This window comes from Eulemur rufifrons, chromosome 28 (assembly GCF_041146395.1).
Source record: "Eulemur rufifrons isolate Redbay chromosome 28, OSU_ERuf_1, whole genome shotgun sequence".
NCBI lineage: Eukaryota > Metazoa > Chordata > Mammalia > Primates > Lemuridae > Eulemur > Eulemur rufifrons.
In genome coordinates this window covers 49,474,290-49,500,799 of record NC_091010.1, presented here as the reverse complement: position 1 = coordinate 49,500,799, position 26,510 = coordinate 49,474,290, and the positions used below count along the sequence as shown (strand labels likewise).

At 35.7% G+C, this 26,510-nt stretch overlaps 1 protein-coding gene across 4 annotated transcripts in view; it reads left to right on the top strand.

The window, feature by feature from the left end:
• NT5C2 (5'-nucleotidase, cytosolic II) overlaps positions 1-26,510 on the top strand; it is an 83,341-nt gene that overhangs the window by 36,070 nt on the left and 20,761 nt on the right. For 3 of the 4 annotated variants that reach the window (XM_069460131.1, XM_069460130.1, XM_069460132.1), the window contains one exon: positions 4,110-4,183. In XM_069460131.1, the coding sequence (XP_069316232.1) occupies positions 4,110-4,183 (74 nt within the window). Of the gene's footprint in view, positions 1-4,109; positions 4,184-24,445; positions 24,502-26,510 lie in introns of those variants that run through there. The other variant, XM_069460137.1, reaches the window with a different exon arrangement.

Sequence of the window (26,510 nt, the reverse complement as noted above, 5' to 3'; positions counted from 1 at the left end):
CAAGAACAAGAGTCTTCCCCAATTCATTCCTGCCTGTATTCCCTTAGAATATTTTAGGCCTGTCAGCTGCTAGGGCTCTTATCAAGGATTTGATCCACTTGGCCTCCTAGCCTGAATTGAGAATCTGTTTGAAAAGCCTTCAGTAGTGACATTTAGTTTCTAGAGTTATAACCATTATTTTACGTCTTTTACTCCTGTTGTGCTTTCAAAAGAATTTATAGAACTGGGAAAAGATAATAAAGTAGATGCTTTTATCAGTAATAGCAGGGTGAAGCTTGATGAAGTGGTAAAAGGGTCATGGTGGTATTTTGAGGTTGCAGAGTATTTTTAAAAAAGGATGTTAGGCCAGTCGTGGTGGCTCATGCCTGTAATCCTAGCATTCTGGGAGGCCAAGGCAGGAGGATTGCTTGAGCTCAGGAATTCAGGACCAGCCTAAGCAAGAGCAAGACCCTGTCTCTACTAAAAAAAAAAAAAAAAAGAGAGAGAGAGAGAAAAAAAAATTAGCCAGGCAACTAAAAATAGAAAAAATTAGCCAGGTGTGGTGTTGTGTGCCTGTAGTCCTAGCTACTCGGGAGGCTGAGGCAGGAGGATTGCATGAACCCAGGAGTTTGAGGTTGCTGCCAGGTAGGCTGATGCCATGACACTCTAGCCTGGGAGACAGAGCAAGAGCCTGTGTCAAAAAAAGAAAAAGGAGGTTTAGGTGGCTATTACTTATCTTCTAGCTCCATATTTCTTCCAGCTGTCCACTAGTCTTTTCTCCCCCTCCCATCTGCTGTCAACCCAAGATAAAAAAAAATATATCGATTTTCCAGGAGACCAGGCTTTTTTTTTTTTTTTTTTTTTTTAGACAGAGTCTCGCTCTGTTGCCCGGGCTAGAGTGCCGTAGCATCAGCCCAGCTCACAGCAACCTCAAACTCCTGGGCTTAAGCAATCCTTCTGCCTCAGCCTCCCGAGTAGCTGGGACTACAGGCATGTGCCACCATGCCTGGCTAATTTTTTTCTATATATATAATTTTAGCTGTCCAGATCATTTCTTTCTATTTTTAGTAGAGACGGGGTCTGGCTCTTGCTCGGAGCTGGTCTCGAACTCCTGACCTCGAGTGATCCTCCTACCTCGGCCTCCCACTGTGCTAGGATTACAGGCGTGAGCCACTGCTCCCGGCCAGAGACCAGGTTTTCTTATGGGGAAAAAAAGTATATCTATTTTATATAACATCTCTCTTAGGAGCTAACAGTTCTATAGAGCTAATCTAGTGTGCATAGCAGCTATGCCAGTGAGATAGATTAAATGATTTTCATAGTTTTCAGAGAAATAGAGAAGAAAACAGTTTTGGTTTTTTATTTAATTTTTGAAATTTTATTTTTTTTTAAAGAGATAGGGTCCCACGCTGTCACCTAGGCTAGAGTACAGTGGCATGATCATAGCTCAAATTCCTGGGCTCAAGCAATTCTCCTGCCTCAGCATCCCAAGTAGCTAGGACTACAGGTGCGTACCACCATGTCCAGCTAATTGTTCTTATTTTTTGTAGAGATGGGATCTCACAATTACTCCTCTTTGGGGACCTTGGATGGGGAGCCAAGCACAGGCATCTTTATTTTTAACAAGTTATTGGGTGATTGTGATTTTGATGCACACCAGATCTGTTGATCTGTATCATTCTAATTTCTCATACTTCTCAAATGAAAGTGAAGAAAAGATTTGGTAATAAGAAGATAAGTCATGCAGTTTTAATCTTGGTTACTAAGCTGGGGATCAGATGGAAAGGGTATTTTTATATTCAAAGATGATTGAAACTTACCACAAAAGACCATCATGGTGATGATCTACCATACTATTATATATTAGGTTTTCCCTATGTCTTCATAGTGATCTTCCTGAAATTTGAATGAGATTATTTCATTTCCTCAAAATCTGATATTTTGTTCTTGCCTGCAGGATAAAGTCCAGACTCCCTTATGTGGCATATAAAGTCTTCATGATTTTGACCCCTGCTAACCTTTTTAGCTTCATAGCTTTTATTGCCCTTTCCCCCCATAGAAGCTCCCCCAGAAAACCTTCTGTAGAAACAGAAAAGCAAAACCAATGAAAGCTCCTCAGCTCCAGCCACAATAAATGATTTATAGTTCACTGTAAACATTTTCCTTGGTTGGTTATTCTGCCTGCCTTGCCTTTCTTGTTTTGTCCTACTGGAAAACATCTACTGATAGTTTAAGATTCAGCTCAAACATCTTTTCCTGACCTCTCTAAAGCAACTGGTGCTGTCTCCTCTATGTTATTTTATAGCACTTATTGAATTGCTGTAGTTATTTGCTTATGACTCTCTTCTAGTAGGCCGAGTTCCTCAAGGATAAAGATAGTAAGTTAAAATATAAGTTTCTTGAGGGCAGTTACTCTCGTTCAATGCCATATTGATGTACCTGGCATACAGTAGACACTATGAATGAATCTATGTTTTGGGTAGGCTTCAAATTAATTAATCTTTGTTTATTAAGTAACTTATAAATGAATAAATTAATGAATTATGAACTCTCAAATGTAAGCTTACTTTATGGGTTCAGACTTTGAAAAGGAGAGCCTCTTCTGAAATCTAGAATACATGGCAATTGTTAATGCCAGGATACAATAAATAAGTCCATATATTTTTGTGTAATATCTGATTTCACTTATGGTATAAGAAAGACTTGAATAATTTTTATTTTGACTCTTAATATTGGTATTTAAGTGAGAAAATCTAGAAGAAAATGGGAAAGTTTCTTTGACATTGGTCTTGGTAATGATTTTTCGGATAGGACACCAAAAGCAAGTGAACAAAAGCAAAAATAAACAAGTGGGACTACCCCAAACTAAAAAGCTTCTGCACAGCAAAAGAAACAGTCAACAAAATAAAAAGGCAGCCTATGGATTGGGCGAAAATATTTGCCACCCATATATCTGATAAGGGGTTAATATCTAAAATATATAGAGAAATCACAAAACTCAATAGCAAAAAACCCAAATAACCCCATATGAGCAAAGGACCCAAATGGACATTTCCCCAGAGTAGACATACAGATGGCCAATGGGTATATATGAAAAGGGGCTTAACGTCATTAATCATCAGGGAAATGCCAATCAAAACCACAATGAGATATCCTCTTTCACCTATTAGAATGGCTTTTACCAAAAAGACAAGAAATAACAAATGTTGGCAAGGGTGTGATGAGAAAAGGGAACTCTTGCACACCTTTGGTGGGAATGTAGATTGGTGCAGCCACTGTGGAAAATAGTATAAAGCTTCCTAAAGAAATTGAAAATGGAGCTACCACATGACCCAGCAATTCCTCTTCTGGGTATATACCCAAAGGAAATGAAATTACCACCATGTAAAGATACCTGTACTCCCATGTTCATTGCAGCATTATTCACAATAGCCAAGATATGGAAACAGCCAAACTGTCTGTTGATGGCACAGATGAATGGATAAAGAAATTGTGTGTGGGTACACACACACACACACACACACACACACGCGCGCGCGATGGAATATTATTCAGCCTTAAAAAAGAAGGAGATTCTATTTGCAACAGCATGGATAAACATAGAGGACATTATGCTAAGTGAAATAAGCCAGACACAGAAAGAAAAATATTGCACGATCTTACTTATACGTAGAATTTAAAACAAAGAAAAAACCAAAAGCATAGGCAACAGAGTAAAACAGTGGTTGGGAAAGGATGAGAAGATACAGATCAAAGGGTACAAAGTTGCAGTTATGTAGGATGAATAAGAGATGTAAGATACAACATGAGGGCTGCAGTTAATAATATTGTATAAGGTAGTTTGTCAAAAGAGTAGATTTTAGGTACTCTTACACAAAAGAGGTAACTATATAGGATAATGGATATGTTAATTTGTGATAATCACTGTGTATATGTATATCAAGTTAAGTATTAATATATCAAAATATGCACACCTTAAATACATGCAATAAAATTTAAAAAGTAAAATTTTAAAAATCTGTTGGAAAAATAAATGAGAAGATCTAGAAGAGTAGCCAAAAAACTTCTTTAAACTTCAAAATTTCTTTTCCAATATTAATTGAGATAACATTTTTTACTCTCTTGTATAGGGTGTTTGTGAACCGAAGTTTAGCCATGGAGAAAATAAAGTGTTTTGGTTTTGATATGGATTACACCCTTGCTGGTGAGTAGCAATTTCTGATTGCTTAAGAAATGCTGCTTTGAGTATAACACAATGGGTCTGCAGTAGGCAATTCAGTACATAATTGTGGATTTAGTTATATATTTGGCTTCCAGAAACTCTTATTATCAAGCTGCTTCTGCTGAGATTTGTGAATATTGAAGTTATCAGATATCCTTGAGATTTGCTTCATGAGTTTGTATAGATAGGTAGAAGGAGTACTGAATTATATTATTTTAGAGACCCTGATAAGAAACAATATGGTAAAATCATACCTTAATGGATATATTTGGGCATTTTTGACTTTTACTCTATTAAACTGTTTTTTAGGGATAAAATTTTGTATCTCTCAGTCTACCACAAGGTAAATTTTTATCAGCTAAAAATTTTAATATGTTATTAGGACAAATGAAAAATGTCGTTTTCCATTGAAATGGTTGTACACATAATATGTAAAAGGTTTTTGAGAAACTAGAGCTATTGGTTTTGTTCGTTATCATGTAGTCCTTAAACACCAGCACTGTGCTCTTTTCCCCCTCTTTGAGATGTATTTGAAATAATCAATGTATTAGTCAATGGTTATAACATCTTTTCAGAACTTATTAAGTAAAATATTTTCAGTCTGGTGAAAATGTCATTTAAGAAGCAGTAGGGGCCGGGCGCGGTGGCTCACGTCTGTAATCCTAGCACTCTGGGAGGCCGAGGTGGGCGGATCGTTTGAGCTCAGGAGTTCGAGACCAGCCTGAGCAAGAGCGAGACCCCCATCTCTACTAAAAATAGAAAGAAATTATATGGACAGCTAAAAATATATATAGAAAAAATTAGCCGGGCATGGTGGCGCATGCCTGTAGTCCCAGCTACTCGGGAGGCTGAGACAGGAGGATCGCTTGAGCTCAGGAGTTTGAGGTTGCTGTGAGCTAGGCTGACGCCACGGCACTCACTCTAGCCTGGGCAACAGAGTGAGACTCTGTCTCAAAAAAAAAAAAAGAAGCAGTAGGGATGAGGGATAAAGTTGACCATGTGTGCAGGTGCGCATGTGTGTTTGCACATATGTGTGCAACTGTGACAATCAGAAAATAATCTTTTAGAAATTATTTCTAAAAGTTTTTGTCTTTACACAAAAATCTTAAAATGCGTAAAATCACTTATTTTCAGGAAGTATTTATATAAATAGTAGTGTTAGAAAACCAACTTCCATCTCAAATTAGACAAATCTCAATTTGATGTTCAATTTAGACCATAGATGTAAATGAATAATATAAACATACAAAAGTGAACACATTCAGGTACTTGCCGCATAGATGTGGCCATGATTTTTCACCAGTTTATTAAAAATATACATATGTAGTATATTTGATTTGAACTTTTCATTTCCTTCTATACTCTTTGTCATTCATTTTTCTATTGCCTTAAAGTTGTTTTTGCAGCATTTTAATTGTTTTATATTTTCCTAATCGGATACAGGCACTTTTAGGAGCACTTGTCAGAAAGCATTTGAAAGCACTGTACTTTCTTACTGTATATCTTGCTATTTGAACGGAGAGAAAAATTGCTCCTTTCAAGAATTTTAGATCTCTAGGAAAAGGAATGGTGAAATGATTTGGCAGCTGTAAGAGTTGCTACCTAAAGCAGAAACAGAAGTTAATGGGGTCAAAAAGTAACAACTTTTTTCCCTTGGTTATTAAGACAGTGCCATTATATTGAAATAGTTCAATTATTGAGAGTCTGTAATGTGCCTGGCATGTTTTGTTACTGAGCATTGAGATAATTAGATCTTTTCACAGAATAATGAAAAAATGAACTCTCCTTTGTATTGAAAAACTCACTGAATCTTAGTCTTTTAACTTTAATGATACCTTATGATTTCTTTTTATTTGCTTTTTTGTGTTTTTGTAACACCACTTCGTATTTTAATGCTTTCTCCTAGTCTGGATATTAATATTCTTTGTGTATAGTAACTGTTAACATTTATTATGTGCTTATTATTTGCCAGGCTCTGTTCCAGGTGCTTTACATAGATATATCATTTAATACATGGATTATCTTATTTATGTCTCTTATTTAATATTTATAGAAACCCTACGAGGCAGATGCTACTACTACCATCTCCACTTACAGATGATGCTGAGACATTAAGCACTTACTTTTGTCCAAGGACATTTAGCTATGATATAGTTGAACCAAGAGTCAAACCTAAGCATACATGTATTATACGCATATAATGTTTAAAATATCACTTTGAATAATGACAATTTATAGTGAGATATTTCAAAATAATAAGTTCCCTTCCCCTCTTTAAACAAACAAACCAAGACTTAAGCATTCAAAAGGGCAAAACCCTTTGAGAGGTTCCTTTGAGAGATTATACACATTATTACATCAGTTCTTTGTTGGTGAAAAATGTGATTATGGTATTTCCTTTACTTCACAAAGCACATAGGAAAACAAGTTTATTGGCTTTATATTCTCACCTGTTTTCCAGAATGGTAGTCATTAAATTTAGCTGTGAATAACTTTTGGTTGTTTAAAAAATAAGCCACACCCTTGAAGTACTAAGACTTCATGAGAAAAATGTGCCATGAAATACAGAGACAAGACTAAAAGAAGTGGGTTTTTTTTTTTTTTTTTTAAACTTCAAGTATTTTGGATAAATCTCCCTGGAATAAGTGTAATAGCCTTCCTTACAGGGTAAGTTCTTGGAAAGAATCTGTATTCTTTTTAAAGCCTTCTCTGAAACGTCATTTTCTCTGTGTAATTCTGATACCTTGGTACATCATTCCTTCTGAGTAATTTATACGTCAGTTGTAGCTTTTGTTTACTTGTCTCCCCGTTGGCTTTCAGCTTTCTCAAGAGCCAGGCCTATCTTTTTCATATTTGTGTTCTATGTGTAGCATAAAGCCTGACATAAAGAAGGTGTCCAGTAAATGTTTATTGAATGAACAGTTTCAGTACATTAAGTTTTAGTAGTTTAAAAATCATTTTTGGTACTTTAGTTTACCCAGTATAAAATATACACTAATTATTCAAGTGAATTACTTATAAATATGAATGTATTTTTAATAATTTAATAACATTGAGAAATAAGTTACATATAATAAAACACATGCATTTTAAGTATACAGATTGAATTTGAGTAAACGTATATATCTATGTAACCACCACCATAATCAAGATACAGAATATTTTCCTCACTCCAAAATGTTCCTCAGTGCCCCTTTGAAGTCAGCTCTCTTCCCCACCCCACTCTTTGCCATAGAGCTTTTTGTCACAATACGTTAATTTTGCCTTTTTTAGAATTTCATATAAATGGAATCATATAGTATGTACTCCTTTGTGTCTGGCTTCTTTTGTTCAGCATAATGTTTTTGTAATTCATTCATGCTGTTGCTTCTGTAAGTAGTTCATTCTTTTTTTAAAGTGTAAACCCCTAGTATTTAAAGAAAACAATTGAATTTGAAATCATTTTAGACCTATAGAAGAGCTGCAAAAATAATGTGGAGAGGCCGGGTGCGGTGGCTCACGCCTGTAATCCTAGCACTCTGGGAGGCCGAGGTGGGAGGATTGCTCGAGGTCAGGAGTTCGAGACCAGCCTGAGCAAGAGCGAGACCCCATCTCTACTAAAAATAGAAAGAAATTATCTAGACAACTAAAAATACATAGAAAAAATTAGCTGGTCGTGGTGGCGCATGCCTATAGTCCCAGCTACCTACTCGGGAGGCTGAGGCAGGAGAATCGCTTAAGTCCAGGAGTTTGAGGTTGCTGTGAGCTAGGCTCATGCCACAGCACTCTAGCCCGGGCAAAAGAGCAAGACTGTGTCTCCAAAAAAAAAAAAAAATGTGGAGAGTTCTCTTTTCCTCTCTTGTATGGTAACATCTTCCTTGGCCATAGTAAATTATAAAAACTAAGAAATTAACACTTGTACAATATTAATTGAACTACAAACTTTATTTGGTTTTTATCAGTTTTTTCATTATTGTCCTTTTCCCATTCCAGGATTCAGCCCAGAATCCCACATTGCATTTAGTTGTCATATCTCCTTGGTCTCTCCCAATCCGTGATAGTTTCTAAGTCTTTCTCTGTCTTTCATTGCTCTGACACTTTTTAAAGAGCACTGGTTAGGTATTTTGTAGAATATTTCACAATTTGGGTTTGTCTGCTTTCTGGTTTGTAGATGGTACCTTCCAGCTCTGTCCTCACATGGAGGAAGGAATAAGGGATCTCTCTTAGGCCTCTTTTGTAAGGGCACTAATCCCATTTATAAGAGCTCTGTCCTCATGACCTAATCATTCCCCAAAGGCCCTACTTCCTAACACCATCACATTGGTTATTAGATTTCAACATAATTTTGGGGGGATACAAACATTCAGACCATAGCATGTGGTATAAAACTGCTATCTAGCATAATCTGTGAATTGGTTATTCTGACAAACAATATTTTGAGTGATACAGAGTTACCATGTACAGCATGGATGGGTTGTTAGTTTTCAGAGTTAGAATGTTGTAGTGACATTGTCAGTTCTTCTTGGTGTTTTGAAAAAAAAAAAAAAAAACCGGGCCGGGCGCGGTGGCTCACGCCTGTAATCCTAGCACTCTGGGAGGCCGAGGCGGGTGGATCGCTCAAGGTCAGGAGTTCGAGACCAGCCTGAGTGAGACCCCGTCTCTACTAAAAATAGAAAGACATTATATGGACAACTAAAAATCTATATAGAAAAAATTAGCCGGGCATGGTGGCGCATGCCTGTAGTCCCAGCTACTCGGGAGGCTGAGGCAGTAGGATCGCTTGAGCTGAGGAGTCTGAGGTTGCTGTGAGCTAAGCTGACGCCACGGCACTCACTCTAGCCTGGGCAACAAAGTGAGACTCTGTCTCAACAAAAAAAAAAAAAACCCAAAACGAATGGGTCAGGTGTGGTGGCTCACACCTGTAATCCTAGCACTTTGGGAGGCCAAGGCAAGAGGATCACTTGAGGTCAGGAGTTTGAGACCAGCCTGAGCAAGAGTGAGACCCCATCTCTACAAAAAATAGAAAAAATAGCTGGTACGATGTCGCCACTGCACGCTAGCCTGGGAGACAGAGCAAGACCCTGTCTTTAAAAAAAAAAAAAAAAAAAGTGAAATTGATAGAATATAGTGAGTCTAGGATTGGTGATTCTAAAGCATGTGGATAGGTCATCACAGCTCAAAGGGCAGTCATGTTTTGGAATGGTATGTTAATTGAGAGGTGGTTATTGGCTTATGACCTTCCTTATCACCCTGTAAATTTGCCTAAATTTGTTCTGAGGAAACAGTTACATAGAGTTTCCTCAAAGTCTTTTTTCCTTGTTTTCAAATGTGGGAAATATATATAAATTCTTTATGAAAAGAGTGGGAGATAGGATTTAATTTTGGCAAATTAAGATATTTTCATAAGGAAATGCTGCTTTTGGTCTTCTAGAAAATGGCCACAGAACACCTTCTTTAGGGGAGGAATATCATGATTGGTTTTTATTTTGATTTATCAACTTTTTTATGGTTCACATTGGTAGACAAGAAAATTTTCTTTGAATAATCCTGATGTTTGGAGAACCCTGTTCTTTTTGTCAAATGTTGTGATTTATAGAATTAGTGGTGAATAATCATTTAAATCTTTGATTTGTCACTAATAAATGAGGAAGAGGATAATTAAAGCAAAAATATATACTCAGACTGTAGGAATATTAAGCTGTGTGTGTGTGTGTGTGTGTATATATATATATATATATATATATATAAAAAATAATTCTAAACTTACAATTTTCCAAAAGTAAATTATATAGACCTTTGGTAGAATGATGTTAAGGGAAGGTAAGGGGAGTTTGTTGTTAGATGTTTCTTGAGAGTAATTTATCAAAAGAGAAATTGACCTTACTTATATTAAAATGTTTTTTATTTTGCTTGCAGTTTGGTACTCATTTATTCTGCCAGTGAAGTGTGTCACACAGTGTTCAGTAACGTAATCCTTTCGGATGGGAGTCTCATTATATTCATCTCATCTGAATGCCAGCTTAATACCTCAAACATTTTTCAGAGAAGATCCCTTTATCATCGACTGTCCCTATAATTGAAGCCAGCTATGCTTTTTTTGTTTTTATTAATTTGTTTGCAAGATTTTTATATAAGACTGACATTTTTATATAGACTAGAAACCAAGAAATGCAAAAAACTTACTGACATAAACTAATTTCTTCTGATTGTCTTGGACCTAAATCAGTATCAATCCTTAATCTACTACCCATAAAATGCCAGTATTAGTATTTAGCTCTTTATCTCTGTAATACTGTAGATTAACACTTTATTTCTCAAATGGGATTATGCATATCACTTGTGCTTTAACTACAGTTGACCCTTGAACAACTCAGGGGTTAGGGGCACCAACCTCTATGCAGTTGAAAATCCGTGAATAACTTTATTTTTTTAATTTATTTTTTTATTTTTTATTTCAGCTTATGGGGATACAAAAGTTCAGGTTACATACATTGCCCATGTACCGCCCATTCCCCCCCTCCCAGTCAGAGCTCCAAGCGTGCCCATTCCCCAGACAGTGCGCATCGCACTCATCAAGTAGTTATACCCCCATCCCCTCCCCTCACCCCCCACCTCCCTGAGTCAGCACCTTCAAACGTGTCCATTCCCCAGATGGTGCGCAACGCACTCATCATGTAGGCATACACCCATCCCCTCCCCCCACCCCCCACCTCAGTCTGATATCCAATTGGTATCATTCCCAAATGTGCATTTAGGTGATGATCAGGGAAACCAATTTTCTGGTGAGTACATGTGATGCTTGTTTTTCCATTCTTGGGATACTTCACTTAACTTTTGACTCCCGAAAACTTTACTAATAGCCTCTTGTTGACTGAAAAACTTACTGATAACATAAATAGTTGATTAACACATATTTTGTATGTCGTATGTATTATATACTGTATTCTTACGATAAAGTAAGCTAAATAAAATGTTATTAAGAAAATCATCGCCTGTAATCCTAGCACTCTGGGAGGCCAAGGTGGGCGGAACGTTTGAGCTCAGGCATTCGAGACCAGCCAGAGCAAGAACGAGACCCCGTCTCTACTAAAAATAGAAAGAAATTAGCTGGACAACTAAAAATATATAGAAAAAATTAGCTGGGCATGGTGGCACATGCCTGTAGTTCCAGCTACTCGGTAGGCTGAGGCAGGAGGATAGCTTGAGCCCAGGAGTTTGAGGTTGCTGTGAGCTAGGCTGATGCCGCAGCACTCACTCTACCCTGGGCAACAAAGTGAGACTCTGTCTCAAAAAAAAAGAAAGAAAGAAAATCATGAGAGAAAATATATTTACTGTTCATTAAGTGGAAGTGAATCAAATCATCATTGAAGGTCTTCATCCTTATCTTGACATTGAGCAGGCTGAGGAGGAGGAAGAAGACGAGTCTTCTGGTCTTACTGACTCAGGGGTGGCAGAGATGAAAGAGGTGGGGAAAGTGGATGAAGAGGCAGGAGAGGCAGGCACATGTGGTGTAACTTTTATTGAAAATGATCCATGTATAAATGGACCTGTGTAGTTCAAGAGTCAACTTGTACAGATGAGTTTATATATGAAAGTAATGTTTAAAATTTAGATCATACTGAACTATGTATGTTAGCTATGCTACTGGCCAAGAGTAGGCTATGTTTTATATAAAAAGTACCTATTAAGACAATTTACAATTCCTCTCTTACCCCAAATTCCTTTAGCAACGTTCTTTGCACATGAAATATATCTGGATCTGGTCCTTTGCATTTTGGCTTCCTCTGCAGATAAGTATTTTTCTTTTCCCTTTTTCAAGGCTTCTTTTTCCCTTAATTAAACTTATTGGACGCTCCAGTTTCCTTCCTATGTTATTAAGTTGCCTGGATATAGGGCCTTTTTAGATCCCACATTTTGCAGTTTGGGTCCTTACCTAAGTATAGTCATTTAGCTTTTTTATGGTCATATGAGACAGATAGATGGGTCAGGCCAAGTACATTTCTGAGGACAAAACAAGCTAAACAAGATCTTGAAAGTCAACCTAAGGTTAGGTCTTTGCACTTGAGAGAGAGCAAGAACGAAAGAACTAATCAATACGATTTGTGAATTTTGTTGCTTTGATTTTATTTGCATAGACCACCAAAAATATTATATCGCTGAATTTATTGTTACTAACAGTGAACAGTAAGAGTGAAAATAGAAAACAGAGAGAACTGGCATTTTTCAGGCTGTTTGTTGCTTGTTCATTTTTCAGGTGGCAAATAAGCATGAACTGACCTGTGACTTCCATTACTCTTAGTGTTCTGTTACTTAGTTTTATAATATTATACCCTGAAATCTATTTCTGAGGTTTCAAATGAGAAATTCTCTTCTGAGTAAATGAGTGACATAAAGTACTTAATATCACCTCCTCGTGGTTACAGATCACCATCTGACAGACTGCTAATCTGCAAAATGTGGTTTCTTCAAGAAGCAAAATGCTAGCCAACAGCTGTTTAGTCAGAGTAATCTGAGTGTTACAAGTGATTTTCTTAAAAGCCAGAATAATCCTCTTTCTGTTTTGTATAAGTCTCATACATGCATTTAGGTCCAGTCTTATTTTTATCCTTACCCTAGCAGCCATATTGGTTGGAGGTAAAAACCTCAAGAGTGTGATAGACCTGGGTTTGGATCCCAGGTCTGCCTTGTTCTAGCTCAGGGGTGAGGAACTTTTTCATGTTGGAAGGCTGCGTTAATTTAGCTGTAATCAAATAAGACTGCATTCAAGAAACTTCAATTAGATATACTTAAAATGTACATTATTTTGTAAAAATGTAACTGTTATGTACTTAATCATTTCAAAAAATGAAAACTATTTTAATTTTGGTAGAGACTGGGTCTTGCTCTTGCTCAAGCTAGTCTCCAACTTTTGGGCTCAAGCAATCCTGCTGCCTCGCCTCGGCCTCCCGAAGTGCTAGGATTATAGGCATGAGCCACCACACCCAGCCCAAACAATGACTTTAAAATGTCTTCTACTGAGAGCTCAATCAATTCTATCTGTAGTTCTTTAGGTGCCTTGGTAATATCAACTAGGTGAGGCTGAATTGCTAATTTGAGTATGATTTTCAAAGTCAGTGAACCTTTCATTGTTTTCTCCAATTAATAAGTCTGTAACAGCTGTGTAATCTTCAGATTATTTGCATATATCATCTTCATCAATGACCTTTGCTAACTGGGGAAAATGTTCATCTGAAATTTCCTTTTGAAGAAGTGTTTTGAAAAAAGATAGCTTTTTTTGAAATGCTTGGATTTTTTGCCACATATCATATATACACTTAGTTTTACCTTAGAAAGAAATATTCAAGTCATTTTGATTTGACATGATATCACACAGAAATGCTGTATTCCCATAGAAATCTTTTAGTAATTCACATTGCTGATTCTGTTCTTCATAAAATTTAACTGTCTGTTCTCACAGAGATAAAATTTTGGCCAACACCTGTGCCTGTGTTAGCCAACACTCTTTAGAATGATAGGGCAAATCTACATTGAATACCTCATCGTTCAACTTTAGCATGTTACAAAACTGATGATTCCCTGTTGCATTTGTATAAAGATAGTTAACAATACTTATACCTTGTTGCAAAATGTGACTGAAAATAGTAGCTTTAGCAAGCACAAAGATTTTGCTGATGCAAGATACAATGAAAAGAAATAAGAGCATCTGGATCTGTTAATGCGTTTTTTTTTTTTTTTATCTGTGCAATAAACCCTTCATGTTTTCCTGTCATGGAAGGTGCACCATATGTACATACACTTACTAAATTTACCAAATTCATTCCAACTTCATGACATTTACCTTGAAAGTTGTTGAAAATATCTATTCCCCCATGTTCTGTTTACATGAGTGTCCAAAGTGAATAATTTCATAGCAAAGAAAATCTTGTTATGACCCGAATGAAGTATAAAACCTGCACCGAGTCAGCAGTATCAGTTGATTCATCCAAAGTGATTGAATAATATATATTTTCCTTTTGAAGTTGTTTTGTTAAGGAATGTTATTGCGGTCTAAGCATCCTACAACTTCAACAATGCATTCTTTCACAATTTCTACATCCCTGAATGGCTTCCCTTTTTTCCCCCAAGTATATAAGATACTTTATAAGTTGCTTCAGTGGCATTATTTCCAGGTCTTATTGCTGCTTGAAAGAATTATCTTGCTTTTCATCTTTTAATTTCTGCAATACAACCTTTTGTACCTCTCCCTCTAATTTAAAATATTTTTGGTCCTTATGAGTGTTATAATGCTGATGAGTATTGAATTTCTTTAATGTTGATATTGCAGTATCACAAGGCAAGCAAATCATTTTATCTTTAGCAGAAACAAGATAATATTGCAGTTTCCAATCCTCATTAAAAAGTCTGTTTTCTTCCTTCAGCATTGTCTTCATCTTCTTTGACATGATGGGCTGTTAAGCAGACAGAATTAAAATAGTGTCGAGCTGTGCAGCTCTTCACAAATTCAACTTCAAAAGCTGATAACAGACTGACATACTCGACTCTCATAAACTCTCACCAGCCAGCCTGGTGCAGTATTGGCGCCAGTCAGGCAGGGGTAGTTAGAACTAAATCATGAGCATAGTAGCCGTCACTTTAGCCCTCATGACTTACTAGTATTCTAATTGTGCCAGTCAATCGGGGATGATTATTTCATTGAAACTTATTTTATTCTTTGGAATTTTAAATATGTTCATTTAAAAAAGAAAACAAAAACAGACAAAAGTGTATTAATAAAAATAAAAGGATTTGTTCTGTAAAATTTGGATTCAGTCAAAAGGCTGTACTTGAGGACCTAGAAGGCCACAGGTTCCCCATCCCTGTTATATCTCTTGACCACCAGCATGTTACTTCACCTCTCTGTGTCTCCGTTTCTTCATTTAATTAAAAAAAAGTGAGGGTATGATAGGGATAAACTTTAAGTATAATGTTTAAATGAAATAGTGTATATAAAATGATTACTGTAATGAAAGTAGTTCTCTTCTGCTAGTGATAACAAAGTATTAATATACTGAACTTGAGCTGTAAGAGAAAAATCTAAGGAATAAGGAGAAAAATATCAATATTAACCTCATTTACACCCCCATGTATTGTGGAAAAACCTGGAATACTAGGCAGATAGAATGGAATATTTAATCTTATTTTTAATTTTTTTTAAGTATTGTTAACAATCATGAACTTAATAGAAAGTTAAAGTTTTTCTCTGAGTAGCTTTTAATGACAGGGTATTTTGGCATCAGAGTATGTTTCCATGGAAATAAAGCAGTGTTTCAATGAAGGGTTATTTTTTAGCAGTATCATGGTGAAGGAAATAGATTTTGGAGATCAGGTCCTTACTTAAATTAAAAAAATGTTTCTTTATGACAGGGGTATCACTGATTTGTTTCTAATAGGGATAAGGGAGTTACTTGCTCAAGCTTGTAATCCCAGCTACTTGGGAGGCTGAGTCAGAAGGATCACTTGAGCCCAGGAGTTCAAGGCTATGGTTAGCTATGATCATGCCACTGTACTCCAGCCTGGGTGACAGAGCGAGACTCTGTGTTTTAAATAAAAATAATAATAAAAAACAAAAAAGAGTACCAGAGAAGAGTTTAAGAAAAACTAGCTCCTTAGTGTTGGTAAATCAGAGGGTTACTCTGCTACTAGCAGAAGCGTCTCAGGACCTTTGATCCTTGTCCTCTCATGCATAGTAGATGCCCTCTGATCTTGTTTTATTGTTATTGGAATGGACTCAACTCACTTGACATTTAAGTGAACATTTTTTGCATGGTGTGTTTACTTGGACTAGAGTCCAGTCCAGGGCACTTATCATGTTTCTGTCAGCAATTGTATATCCTCACTAAACTTATTGGCTTTAGAGGTGCTTAAAGGAGTGGGAAAAACAATCTGAAGTAAGAAGTATTACTCGGTATTGGTGTATTGTCACTATAGACATCTCAAACAAGTCAGAGCATTTTCTATTTTCTTTTTTTGTGGTAAAATATATATAACATAAAATTTACCATTTTTAAGTATATGATTCAGTGACATTAAGTACACAGTGTTGTGCAATGCTTACCACTATCCATTTTCAGAACTTTTTCATCATCTCAAACAGAAACTTCATACCCATGAAGCAATAACTCCCCATTCCCTCCTCCCCGCAATCCCTAGTAACTTCCATTCTACTTTCTGTCTCTGTGAATTTGCCTATTCTGGATATTTCATAGGAGTAGAATCATATATTTATTTTTATGTCTGATTTATTTCTATTAGCACAATGTTTTTAAAGTTTGTCCATGTTATAGCATGTATCAGAATTTCATTCCTTTTTAAGGCTGAATGATATTCCATTGTAGGTATATACCACCTTTTTTTTTTTTTTTTTTTTTTTTGAGACAAGCTGGTCTGGAACTCTTGACCTCAAGTGATCCTCCCTCCTCAGCCTCCCAAAGCACTGAGATTAGAAGCATGAGCCACCATGCGTGGCCACATTTTATTTATCTGTTCATCTGTTGATGGACATTTGGATTGTTTCCACCTTTTGCTATTGTGAATAGGCTGCTAAGAACATTGGCGTACAAGTGCCTGAGTTCCTGCTTTCAGTTCTTTTAGGTATATATGCAGGAGTAGAATTGCTAGATCATGTAGTAATTCTATGTTTAGGTTTTGAGGAACCACAAAACTATTTTCCACAGAGGCTGTAACATCTTGAATTCCCTTCAGCAATTCATGAGGGTTCCAGTTGCTCCACATCCTTGGCAATACTTGTTGTTTTCAGGTTTTTCTGTTTTGATAATAGTTATCCTAATGGCTGTGACTGTTAAGGTTTATTATGGGTTTATTATGGTTTTGATTTACATTTCCCTACTGGCTACTGATGTTAAACATCTTTTCATGTGCTTATTTGGTCATTTGTATATCTTTTTTTGAGAAATGTCAGTTTTTTCAGTTGGGTTTTTTTAATTGCAGAGTTGGAGGATCTCTATATATTCTGGGTATTAATCCCTTATTAGATAGATGATTTGGAAATGTCTCTCATTCTGTGAGTTGTCTTTTCACTCTCTTGATAGTGTCTTCCTACACAAAAGTTTTTAATTTTGAAGTCCAGTGTACCTATTTTTTCTTATGTTGTATGTGCTTATGCTGTCATATCTCAAAAATCATTGCCAAATCCATTATAATGAAGATTTTTTGTTATGTTCTCTTGTAAAAGTTTTAGGATTTTAGCCCTTACATTTAGGTCTTTGATCTATTTTGAGTTAATTTTTGTATATGGTGTAAGGCAAGGATCCATTGTCATCCTTTTGCATATGTTGAAAAGTTTTTCCAGCACCAGTTGAAAAAAGACTATTCTTTCCTCACTGAATAAATCAGTTCACCATATATGCAAGGAGAGCTTTGTTTTTGTCTTTTTTTAATGAAACCAATGATAACATAAAGTTTTGTGTCTGCTTGAGCATTTCTTCTTAAAGATGAAACTCCTTGCAATAGTGATAATTAAATTAATATGGAAGATTAGCTGAGTTGAACTTACCTATTGATAATGGATAAACTACTTGTATCTATTTGAATTTCTTAATATGGCAAGAGGTCTAAGAAAGGAGTGTATTTGTTGAAAAATCTTTGGTACAAACTAAGGAAGATACCCTTCATCAAAAAGACCAGAGAAATAAAATTGTTGTCCCAATCATGAGACAATACTCAAGGCGTCCTTCTCACAACTTGGAAAATGTAGAACTTACACATTACCTTACCCACTGGCCTCCAAGAGACACATTGTCTATATGCAGATTTATGTGTGAGGGAATGAGCATCTCCAAGTCAGTGAAAGTTATCAACCTGTGTATATTCTTTGACTTATCCTTGAGGGATTTATCAGTTTATGATTAGATTATACAGTTGAAGATTAAAGGAACATAAAAATAGGTGTAGTTTGACGATGAAATGCATTCATTATCCCCTTTAGTGATCTTTTTTCTTAAGAGGTTTTGAACTGTTTTTTTTTTTTTTTTCCTCTACCAGAAACAGAGTAAAGTAAGAGGAATTTTTGAACAGAGAAACTAGGGTAACAGATAAAAAGAAAAAAATTCTTCTCCCAAAGATGATCTCTTTCCAAACAAAACTAGGTAATTGTGGTTAATAAAGTTATCAATAAAAATAAATTAGAAAACAGTGTCATAACACCAAACAAAATAAAAATCTAATCAGAAGATATGAGGACTCTTAAAGGAGAGTTGTGAAGATGAAATGTGATAAATTCATACTAGATCCATTGAGTTGTATCAACAATCTGATCAAGATAAACTGAACTTGACAGGGCCTATGGTGAATGGGTTTGCATAGCTAGAAGGTTCATTATTTATAGTTTTAACTATAAAGCAATAAACTATAGACTCTATCTCCCCCCTGCCTTTTTTTAGAGCAAGGTCTCACTCTGTTGCTAAGGCTGGAGTGCACTGGTCTGATGATAGCTTACTAATCCTGAACTCCTGGGCTCCTGACTCAGCCTCCCAAGTAGCTGGGACTACAGGTATGCACCACCAACCCTAGCTAATTTTTTTTTTTTTTTTTTTTTTTTTTGGTAGAGACGGGGTCTCACTGTGTTGCCTGGGCTGGTCTCAAACTCCTGGCCTCAAGCGATCCTCCCACCTTGGCCTCCCAAAGTGAGACTACTTTTATGTAGGATACATACTTTACCTTTTTTCCAGAAGGGATTCGAGGTGACTTGCAAAGTTAAACACATCTAAACTGAGTCAAAAGACTAATCTTTTTTTATTAAAGAAAGCCCGTAAGAAAATATATTTCCAAATAGTTATTTTCCTTCATATAGTCACCTTATTAAGGAAAATGTATTCCAGTATCACTGTCATTTCTTAGACATTTTAGGAATTCTTTTGGAAGTGCATATTGCCTCTGTGAGTGATTGTTTTGAATGAGTGAAAGCTCATTTAGATGTGTAAGTTCACATTTGTTTTTAGTAGGCATTATTTTATAAGTCATATCTCATAATACAGCTTGATTATTTTCATTTCAGAATAGAGTTTTTGTTTCAGTTGTTTTGAGGTAAGTGTCCTTTAGAGAGGGACAACTTATTTTGGAATAAATCCAGTGATCCTTAGGTAGAAATACTTGTCTTTGTTTGGTTAACTGAACTAAGCTTCTTTTCTTTTTCTTTTTTTTGCAAGTTGTGTCTTAATTTAGGTTCTCTAAGCTTCTTTTTAAACTAAGCTATTTTTGGTATCATCCCTAATTTAAAATTTTTCTGCATATTTACACTGTTTTATTTTCTTTGGCCCAACATATTAATAACCTATGTGTGACTATGATTTCCTAAGACTATTAATACCTGGTAACACTAAACCAGTACTATCATACCAAAAAATCAGTGCTGTTGGTAGAACTGGTTCTCATCTAGACTATAGTATTGACAACATGGTATAGTTAAAATAATTCTGAGCAATCCTTTCTTTGGAAGGATTTTATTATAACTTATTGCTGATAAAAGACTGTTTTAGTATTGCATAGCCCTCTAAATGGGGAGGATATTTAAGCAGTAATTAAAGGAACACCTGGTCGGGCGAGGTGGCTCACGCCTGTAATCCTAGCACTCTGGGAGGCCGAGGTGGGCGGATCGTTTGAGCTCAGGAGTTCGAGACCAGCCTGAGCAAGAGCGAGACCCCATCTCTACTAAAAATAGAAAGAAATTATATGGACAGCTAAAAATATATATAGAAAAAAAAAATTAGCCAGGCATGGTGGTGCATGCCTGTAGTCCCAGCTACTCGGGAGGCTGAGACAGGAGGATCGCTCGAGCTCAGGAGTTTGAGGTTGCTGTGAGCTAGGCTGATGCCACGGCACTCACTCTAGCCTGGGCAACAGAGTGAGACTCTGTCTCAAAAAAAAAAAAAGAAACACCTGACTAATAAAATAATTCTGTATGTGTGATACACAATACTTGTATGCACTTTTGCTATTTAAAATGTTTTGTGAAAGATTATTTAGAACTTTCTGATCTGATAACATTTATTAAATTATGTGGGAATAAATTAGGGAGGATGGATGAAACAATCCAAAATAGTGCCACTAGGTAAAGCTTGGGTGATGAGTTTAAAGCAGCTTATTTCATATTCTCTCTACTTTTATGTGTATAAGTAAAAATATCCTTAATAAAATTAAATTAAAAAAATCAGGACCAGGTGCATTGTCTAATGCCTGTAATCCTAGCACTTTTGGGAGGCCAAAGGTGGGAGCATTACTTGAGGCCAGGAGTTAGAAACCAGCCTGAGCAACATAGCCAGAGACCCCCGTTTCTACAAAATATAGAAAAATTAGCCAGGTGTGGTGGCATGTGCCCATAGTTCCAGCTACTCAAGAGGCTGAGGCAGGAGGATCACTTGAGCCCAGGAGTTTGAGGTTGCAGTGAGCTATGATGATGCCACTGCATTCTAGCCTGAGCAACAGAGCAAGACCCTATCCTACCCCCACTAAAAAAAAAAAAAAAAATCTGGTGGAGGAAACTGACAAAGTGCCAATAAAGTGATTCTTTTTTAAAGGGCATTTAAATTTTAAGGTCTTTTAGTCTTTTCATTTCCATTTGATATATAGTCATTATTTTAACTGTTATTACTCCTTTTTCTGAAACCTCAGGATTTTTTACACTACTTACCTCAGGAAATGAAGTGCTATTTCTACAACCAAGTAATGCTTTTGAGGTGATTTCTCAAAAGAGTATTAGGAAATTCTTAGGAAAGAATTTAAAAAGAAATAATAGTCCTCCTCATTATCCCATTTATGGATGAAAGTCCTTTGTACTAGTTGAGCTAACCACCCTCAAGATTATTTTTAGATATATATTTATATTACATATAAAATATATGCTATATTTTAGGGGTGTGAGTTTTATGTGAATCTACACTTAATTTCCAAGCTTTAATTCCCTTTATGTCAAGTCTCAGTTAAGGTTTTCACTAATGTTAATCTCTCTGAATTATAATAAATGGTTTATTTCTATATTATTAGGAAATTTAAACAGTTGCTTAATAAAACCCATTCCATATCCTCCATTACATGGTAAGTGATAGAAATAATAAATTACTAATGTTTATGATCTTTACTTTCCATTTCCAATCATAAAAGCATTCAATTGTAAGACATTTTTTGTGAATGAATGTCATGTAATAATATTAGTTGTATCAGTAAAGTTAGTAAGATCAATCTTCTTTTCCCCAGTATCACAGGCTGTTTTCAACATGGCTAAACTTGTTTTTCAGAATAGTTCTAACACAGTAGCTACCTTTGATTCATTATCTCTTCTGCTTACACATTCTCTGGATGTTGGTTTTATCATGGAAATAATGGCCACTGAGGAAAGGACAAATGATAATGGAATCAATCTGTGTAGCGAACATTTAGTTTAAACCTTATTAATAAAACCTGCTGGGTCAGGGAACACTAATACTGCAGTTGGTTACCTAGGCGGATCATGAGAACGTTGGGTTTATTTTCTGTCATTGGGAACACTTGTTTGGTTTTGATAGTCACGTGAAGGAGTCAGATTCAGATGATTACAGGAGTCCAAATGAAGTGACTGTGTAAAGATTCTTTTATTTCCCAAGTTTTTAATCTACCCTCTTAATTTTCCTTGAGATGACCAGAATAATAACATTATCCAGGATATTTGTGTTTATTAAAGAAATAATTTATTTCTACCTGGATTTCCAATTCATTAAATACCTAAATTCTGTTATTTAAGATTCTTTGAAGAAGAGAGCCAAACATTTTAGTTAAATGGGTTAGGTAACTTATATGGAAGTATATGACCTAAAGTATAGGCTAGAGGTGCACACTGTTGGCCCATGGACTCACCTCAGACCATAGACCATAGTTTGGTTCAAAGAGTATTTGTTTAATTGGGTCAGTATTTTAAAATTGAGAAATTACAGGTAAAAAAAAAATCTAGGTTGGCTATTATCACACAATTGGTAACATTTGGCTGTCATTCCCACAGGGGTGGTCAACTACAGTTGAGTAGCTAACTTCCTCCTCTAGGCAAGATGTATGCCCTCACTCAGCCCACTTTACACATTAATTCACTTGCCTGACCCCGACACAGGTGGTTGGAACATATCATGTGAATCTGAATTTCAGAGAGTTTGTCAGATAAACTTTATATTAATAGTACTTTGATATAATGTTTATAAAAAGGAGTTAATCTGTATAAGCCTGAATAAATCAAACATAGCTTCTAAGAAGACTTCCTAGGCTGGGTTCATTGGCCCCGTTTCTGGCCCTGTATACTATCTTAGTCACATTATGTTACTGATCTTCTAAAACTTATTATAAATATCTAATTATATATCCCTGTAGTGCAGCATGAGCAGCTATAATCCCCTTTAGGTCAAGGATCATGAATTATTTTGTTTTTTGTTCTCAACATCTAGTACCTAGTGCCTAGTAGGTATCCAAATGTTTGTTAAATTTCTCTAACTTTAGTACAAGCATTTGAGTGCCATGATCTGTTTTTATTTTTGGGAAAAAAATATTAGCCATTTCTATTTTTGTATTACAAGTAGTTCCTTTGGTTAAAGAGGATTTTAAAAAGTTATAATCTCAATAATTTCAGTTTGTCTATCTTAAATTGAAAACAGTACTGAAAATACAAGGTCCTCCTAAGGGTATCTCAAAGGGTATATTTATAAGTTAAGTAATTTTTTTCATTGTACCTTAAAATATCCTTCTAATATTTTCAGTATTTTGTAAACAGATAAATCCCTTAATTAGCATTTAATTTGCCTTTGAAATGAACCAAAATTGGCAGTCTCTCAAACTCCACGTATTTATTTTACTTACGTACATATTTAGTCATTTGGAAGTTCATTTTATTTTGTATTACTGTAAGTGTTGCACAGTGTCTAGCTTTTTTATCTTAAGTAAATTAAAATTGAGATAGTTTTATGAAACTTTCAATTTTTTTTAAGATCATTCGTGATCTCTTGGGTTAGAGATAAAATTTTTGAGTTTAGACTGTTAATATGTTAGGGTTTTCACATAGTTTTGAAAAGTGGGAACAGTCTTCTGGCATTTGTTTACATGAGAATTGGAAAGATTTTACTGAAAATTTTCTCAATGAAAGATGTGTATTATTTATTACCTTTTCTAGTTGTAGGCACAGAGAACCAACATTGCATAGCCTAATAACTAGGTAGAGAACATTGATGTTGATCACGTTTATAGCATAAAAGCAAATGTATTTTCTTGGGTGGCTGGGTTGCATTTTTGTTTTTCATAGTGACTGTTGATGGTAGTTTCTCCCAGTTGTAATGCTTTTAGAACTTTTAGGAAATACATTTGGTCATTTCTGCTCTTTTATTTAGTACCAACTCCCTTTCACAAAAAATCCAGGAGTTAGAGGAGTCTAACCACATGTTTTCAAAACCCTAAATGTCTGGGGAAAATTACTGCCTATAAAATAAAACATAATGCGTATTTTAAAAGTGTTAATATATTTAAAGGAAGTATATATCTTCAACTCAGTTATTTTACTAGATTTAGTTTCTTTTAACTTTATGGAGTGCTTTAACTGCTTAGGGCAAATATCCACTGACAGAATCAAAATTTAAAAATTTCCTTGCATTCCAAATTTAAACATCTAGTTAGATTTTTAGCAGCGTACAGTTGATTCTAGTCTATATCAAGACGAGAAATTTAGGTGTTGGAAGGGTAAAGAGGTAGGTAGGTACCTATAGGTAGGTAGTTAGGTTTAGTAGACTCAGCTTAAATGGGTATTTGAGAGCAAGATGAGACTGCTCTGATTTGCTTTTGTATCCTTTATTGAGTCTTGTTTCACAATCCATAGTTCAATTTTAAACACCATTTGCCAGCTGCATTCACTTTCTATCATATTAACCTGAAATGTGCTAGAGAAAATAAACTAAGACAAATAGATTTTTCTGTTTGTCTTTTCACTTAACATTTCAGGATCAGACATGGCTTGTATTCAAGACTAAAGGTGCCAGGAAAGTAAATAATATACAATACTTAGGCATATTTTCAATACCCTTGTTTTGTTATGGCCAATTAGGCTAATTTTAGTGATGGTCAGAGACTTCTAAATAGTAGTAACTCCTGTAAATACCAATTTCCAAATGGTATCTCTCTATTCCAGCCCATCACAACAGTTTTAAAATCAGCTTTTGTTTTTGTTTTTGTTTTTGTTTTGTTGCTTTGTTTTGTTTTTTAACAGGAGAGCCAGTGTAACTCCTTCAAGACTGGAGTGACACACACTGCATCTTCATCTGCCTCATGTGAGTTCTCATTTTGGCAGCAGCACTCTACTAGGCTGGAACCTCTGTAGAGGTTTGCCCTTTATTTTTCTAAATCTGTAAACTGCTACACAGTGTGTCTTGGTGGCAAAGGTAAAAAGTGCATGAGAATTTCAAATTTCCCTGCAGAAAGTTTTCGACTCCTTCCAAAGGGACTTTCTCCACTAACATAGGTTTTATCTTGTATGAACAGTATCACTCAAAACAGAGCCCAAAACTTTCATCCACAACGTGCAGTTATTTTTTGAAGAGCAGTTTTTTCCTTTCAGATTATTCAGTAAAGAATATCTTTAAATGCTCTCAGTAGCTTCAACTTTCAAAGCTTTGGTTGTTCTCTTTATAGTCTAGTTACGTAACCTGAGAACACTGTGTGCTGTCCTAGTGGCTAAAGCGGTCCTCTTTTTTGGACTCTGGCCCCTAAAATAACTTCTTCCTTTGTCTTTGGATATTGAATAAGTTGGGGTAGGCCCGAGGACCTTCTTGGAGAAGAAATAAGCAGTTAATGTGTGAGGTTATGTTTACTTTGAAGCTATTGCCTGGGTTTTGGAACCACAGAAAGTCAGTTGTAAGAGTTGAGCTAGAAACTGTGCATCATTTACTTGCCACAGTTTTGAGAGAAATTGAAATTAGAGTCGTTGCAGCTGTGGAGCGGCATAAAGCTCTACAGACTGGGGTGATATATATGGTTCCCTACAAATGAGGCCGGCTTTGAAGCGCCTCTTTGACTGAAAAAGGAATTTTGCTTTTAATTTTTATTTTTAAAGGAAGAGTGGTACTTTGTAAGCTTCAGGAATTTTTGCTACCAGGTCAGAACAAATGTGTTTATTCCTAAGAAACACTTAGAATAAAACATCTAAATTCATGCTCTGTTCAGCTGCAGTTCTGCTTTTGCAGAATTGTACTGTATAGTTCTCTAGCAGATAATTTAATGACCTGGGAGTTCATGTTGCTGAAACAATTATCCTGGAAGCTTATGAGAAAATGTCAATAGCTTGTAGGTCTTACTGATTAATATAGAGCTTGATGAAATAGATAGTGTCATCAAAGTGGAACTTGGACTCTCTTTGCTAAATCCATTTCCACCTGTGACTAGAGCAGTTTATTTTGGACTAGTTGAAAGAAATTGGAGAGAGAAGTGTATGTTTCGACACCCAAGCTTAAGATTGGATGGCTATGTAATCTAGAAATTCATGTTTAGCAGTGGTAGTATACCCTACCACAGAGAACTTTGGATGAGACTGAGAGAGACCTACATTCTGGCTTCAGCTGATGTTTGTTCTTGCTGTGTAACTTTGGGTCAGCAAATGGGGAAGATACATTGTATTTTTGGAAAGTACCTTAACTCATTGAGAGAAAGGAAATTTAAAGCATTTATTTCTGTAGGTGGAATTTCTAGAAAGTCACTTCCCTTGAACACTTGGGAAGTTCTGCCCTGTGAATAAATACAATGTGGCAAATAGGTAATGTTTTATTTTCTACTTTTCTGTTTTCCACTATTCATTTTGCCAGGCTTTGTACTGGCAAAATGGGGATTTGAGATTTTTTTCCCCCTGTATTTTTTTTCACTAAAAATTCTGAGTAAATTAATTTGAGCTTCAATCCAAATTGTCTCATAGACATAGGTTTTAAATACCAGTTACTCCATCATTCTATAATTACTTTACTCCTTAACTAGGGAAAATTGCTGATTTAGGTGTGAGTCTAGGTGGGAATGATTAAGGTTTGTTTTTGTCCCCCATTCTTAAGACATATCCAGCAAATTTTCCTTCTAAAAATTAATAATTAAAAATACTTTATTAATATATGGGCCAAATCCTATAAGAATGAATGTCAGTAGAGTACCCAAAATACTTAGCTATATGGAAATTTTTTTTCATTAAATACTGTTTGAAATAAATGGACTTTGGTTAGGATTGAGAAGTAATTTTTGGTTTTTGGAAATGGTATTAAAATGAGATTTACTTGCAGTTGAGGTGGGAGCAGGGAGCAGG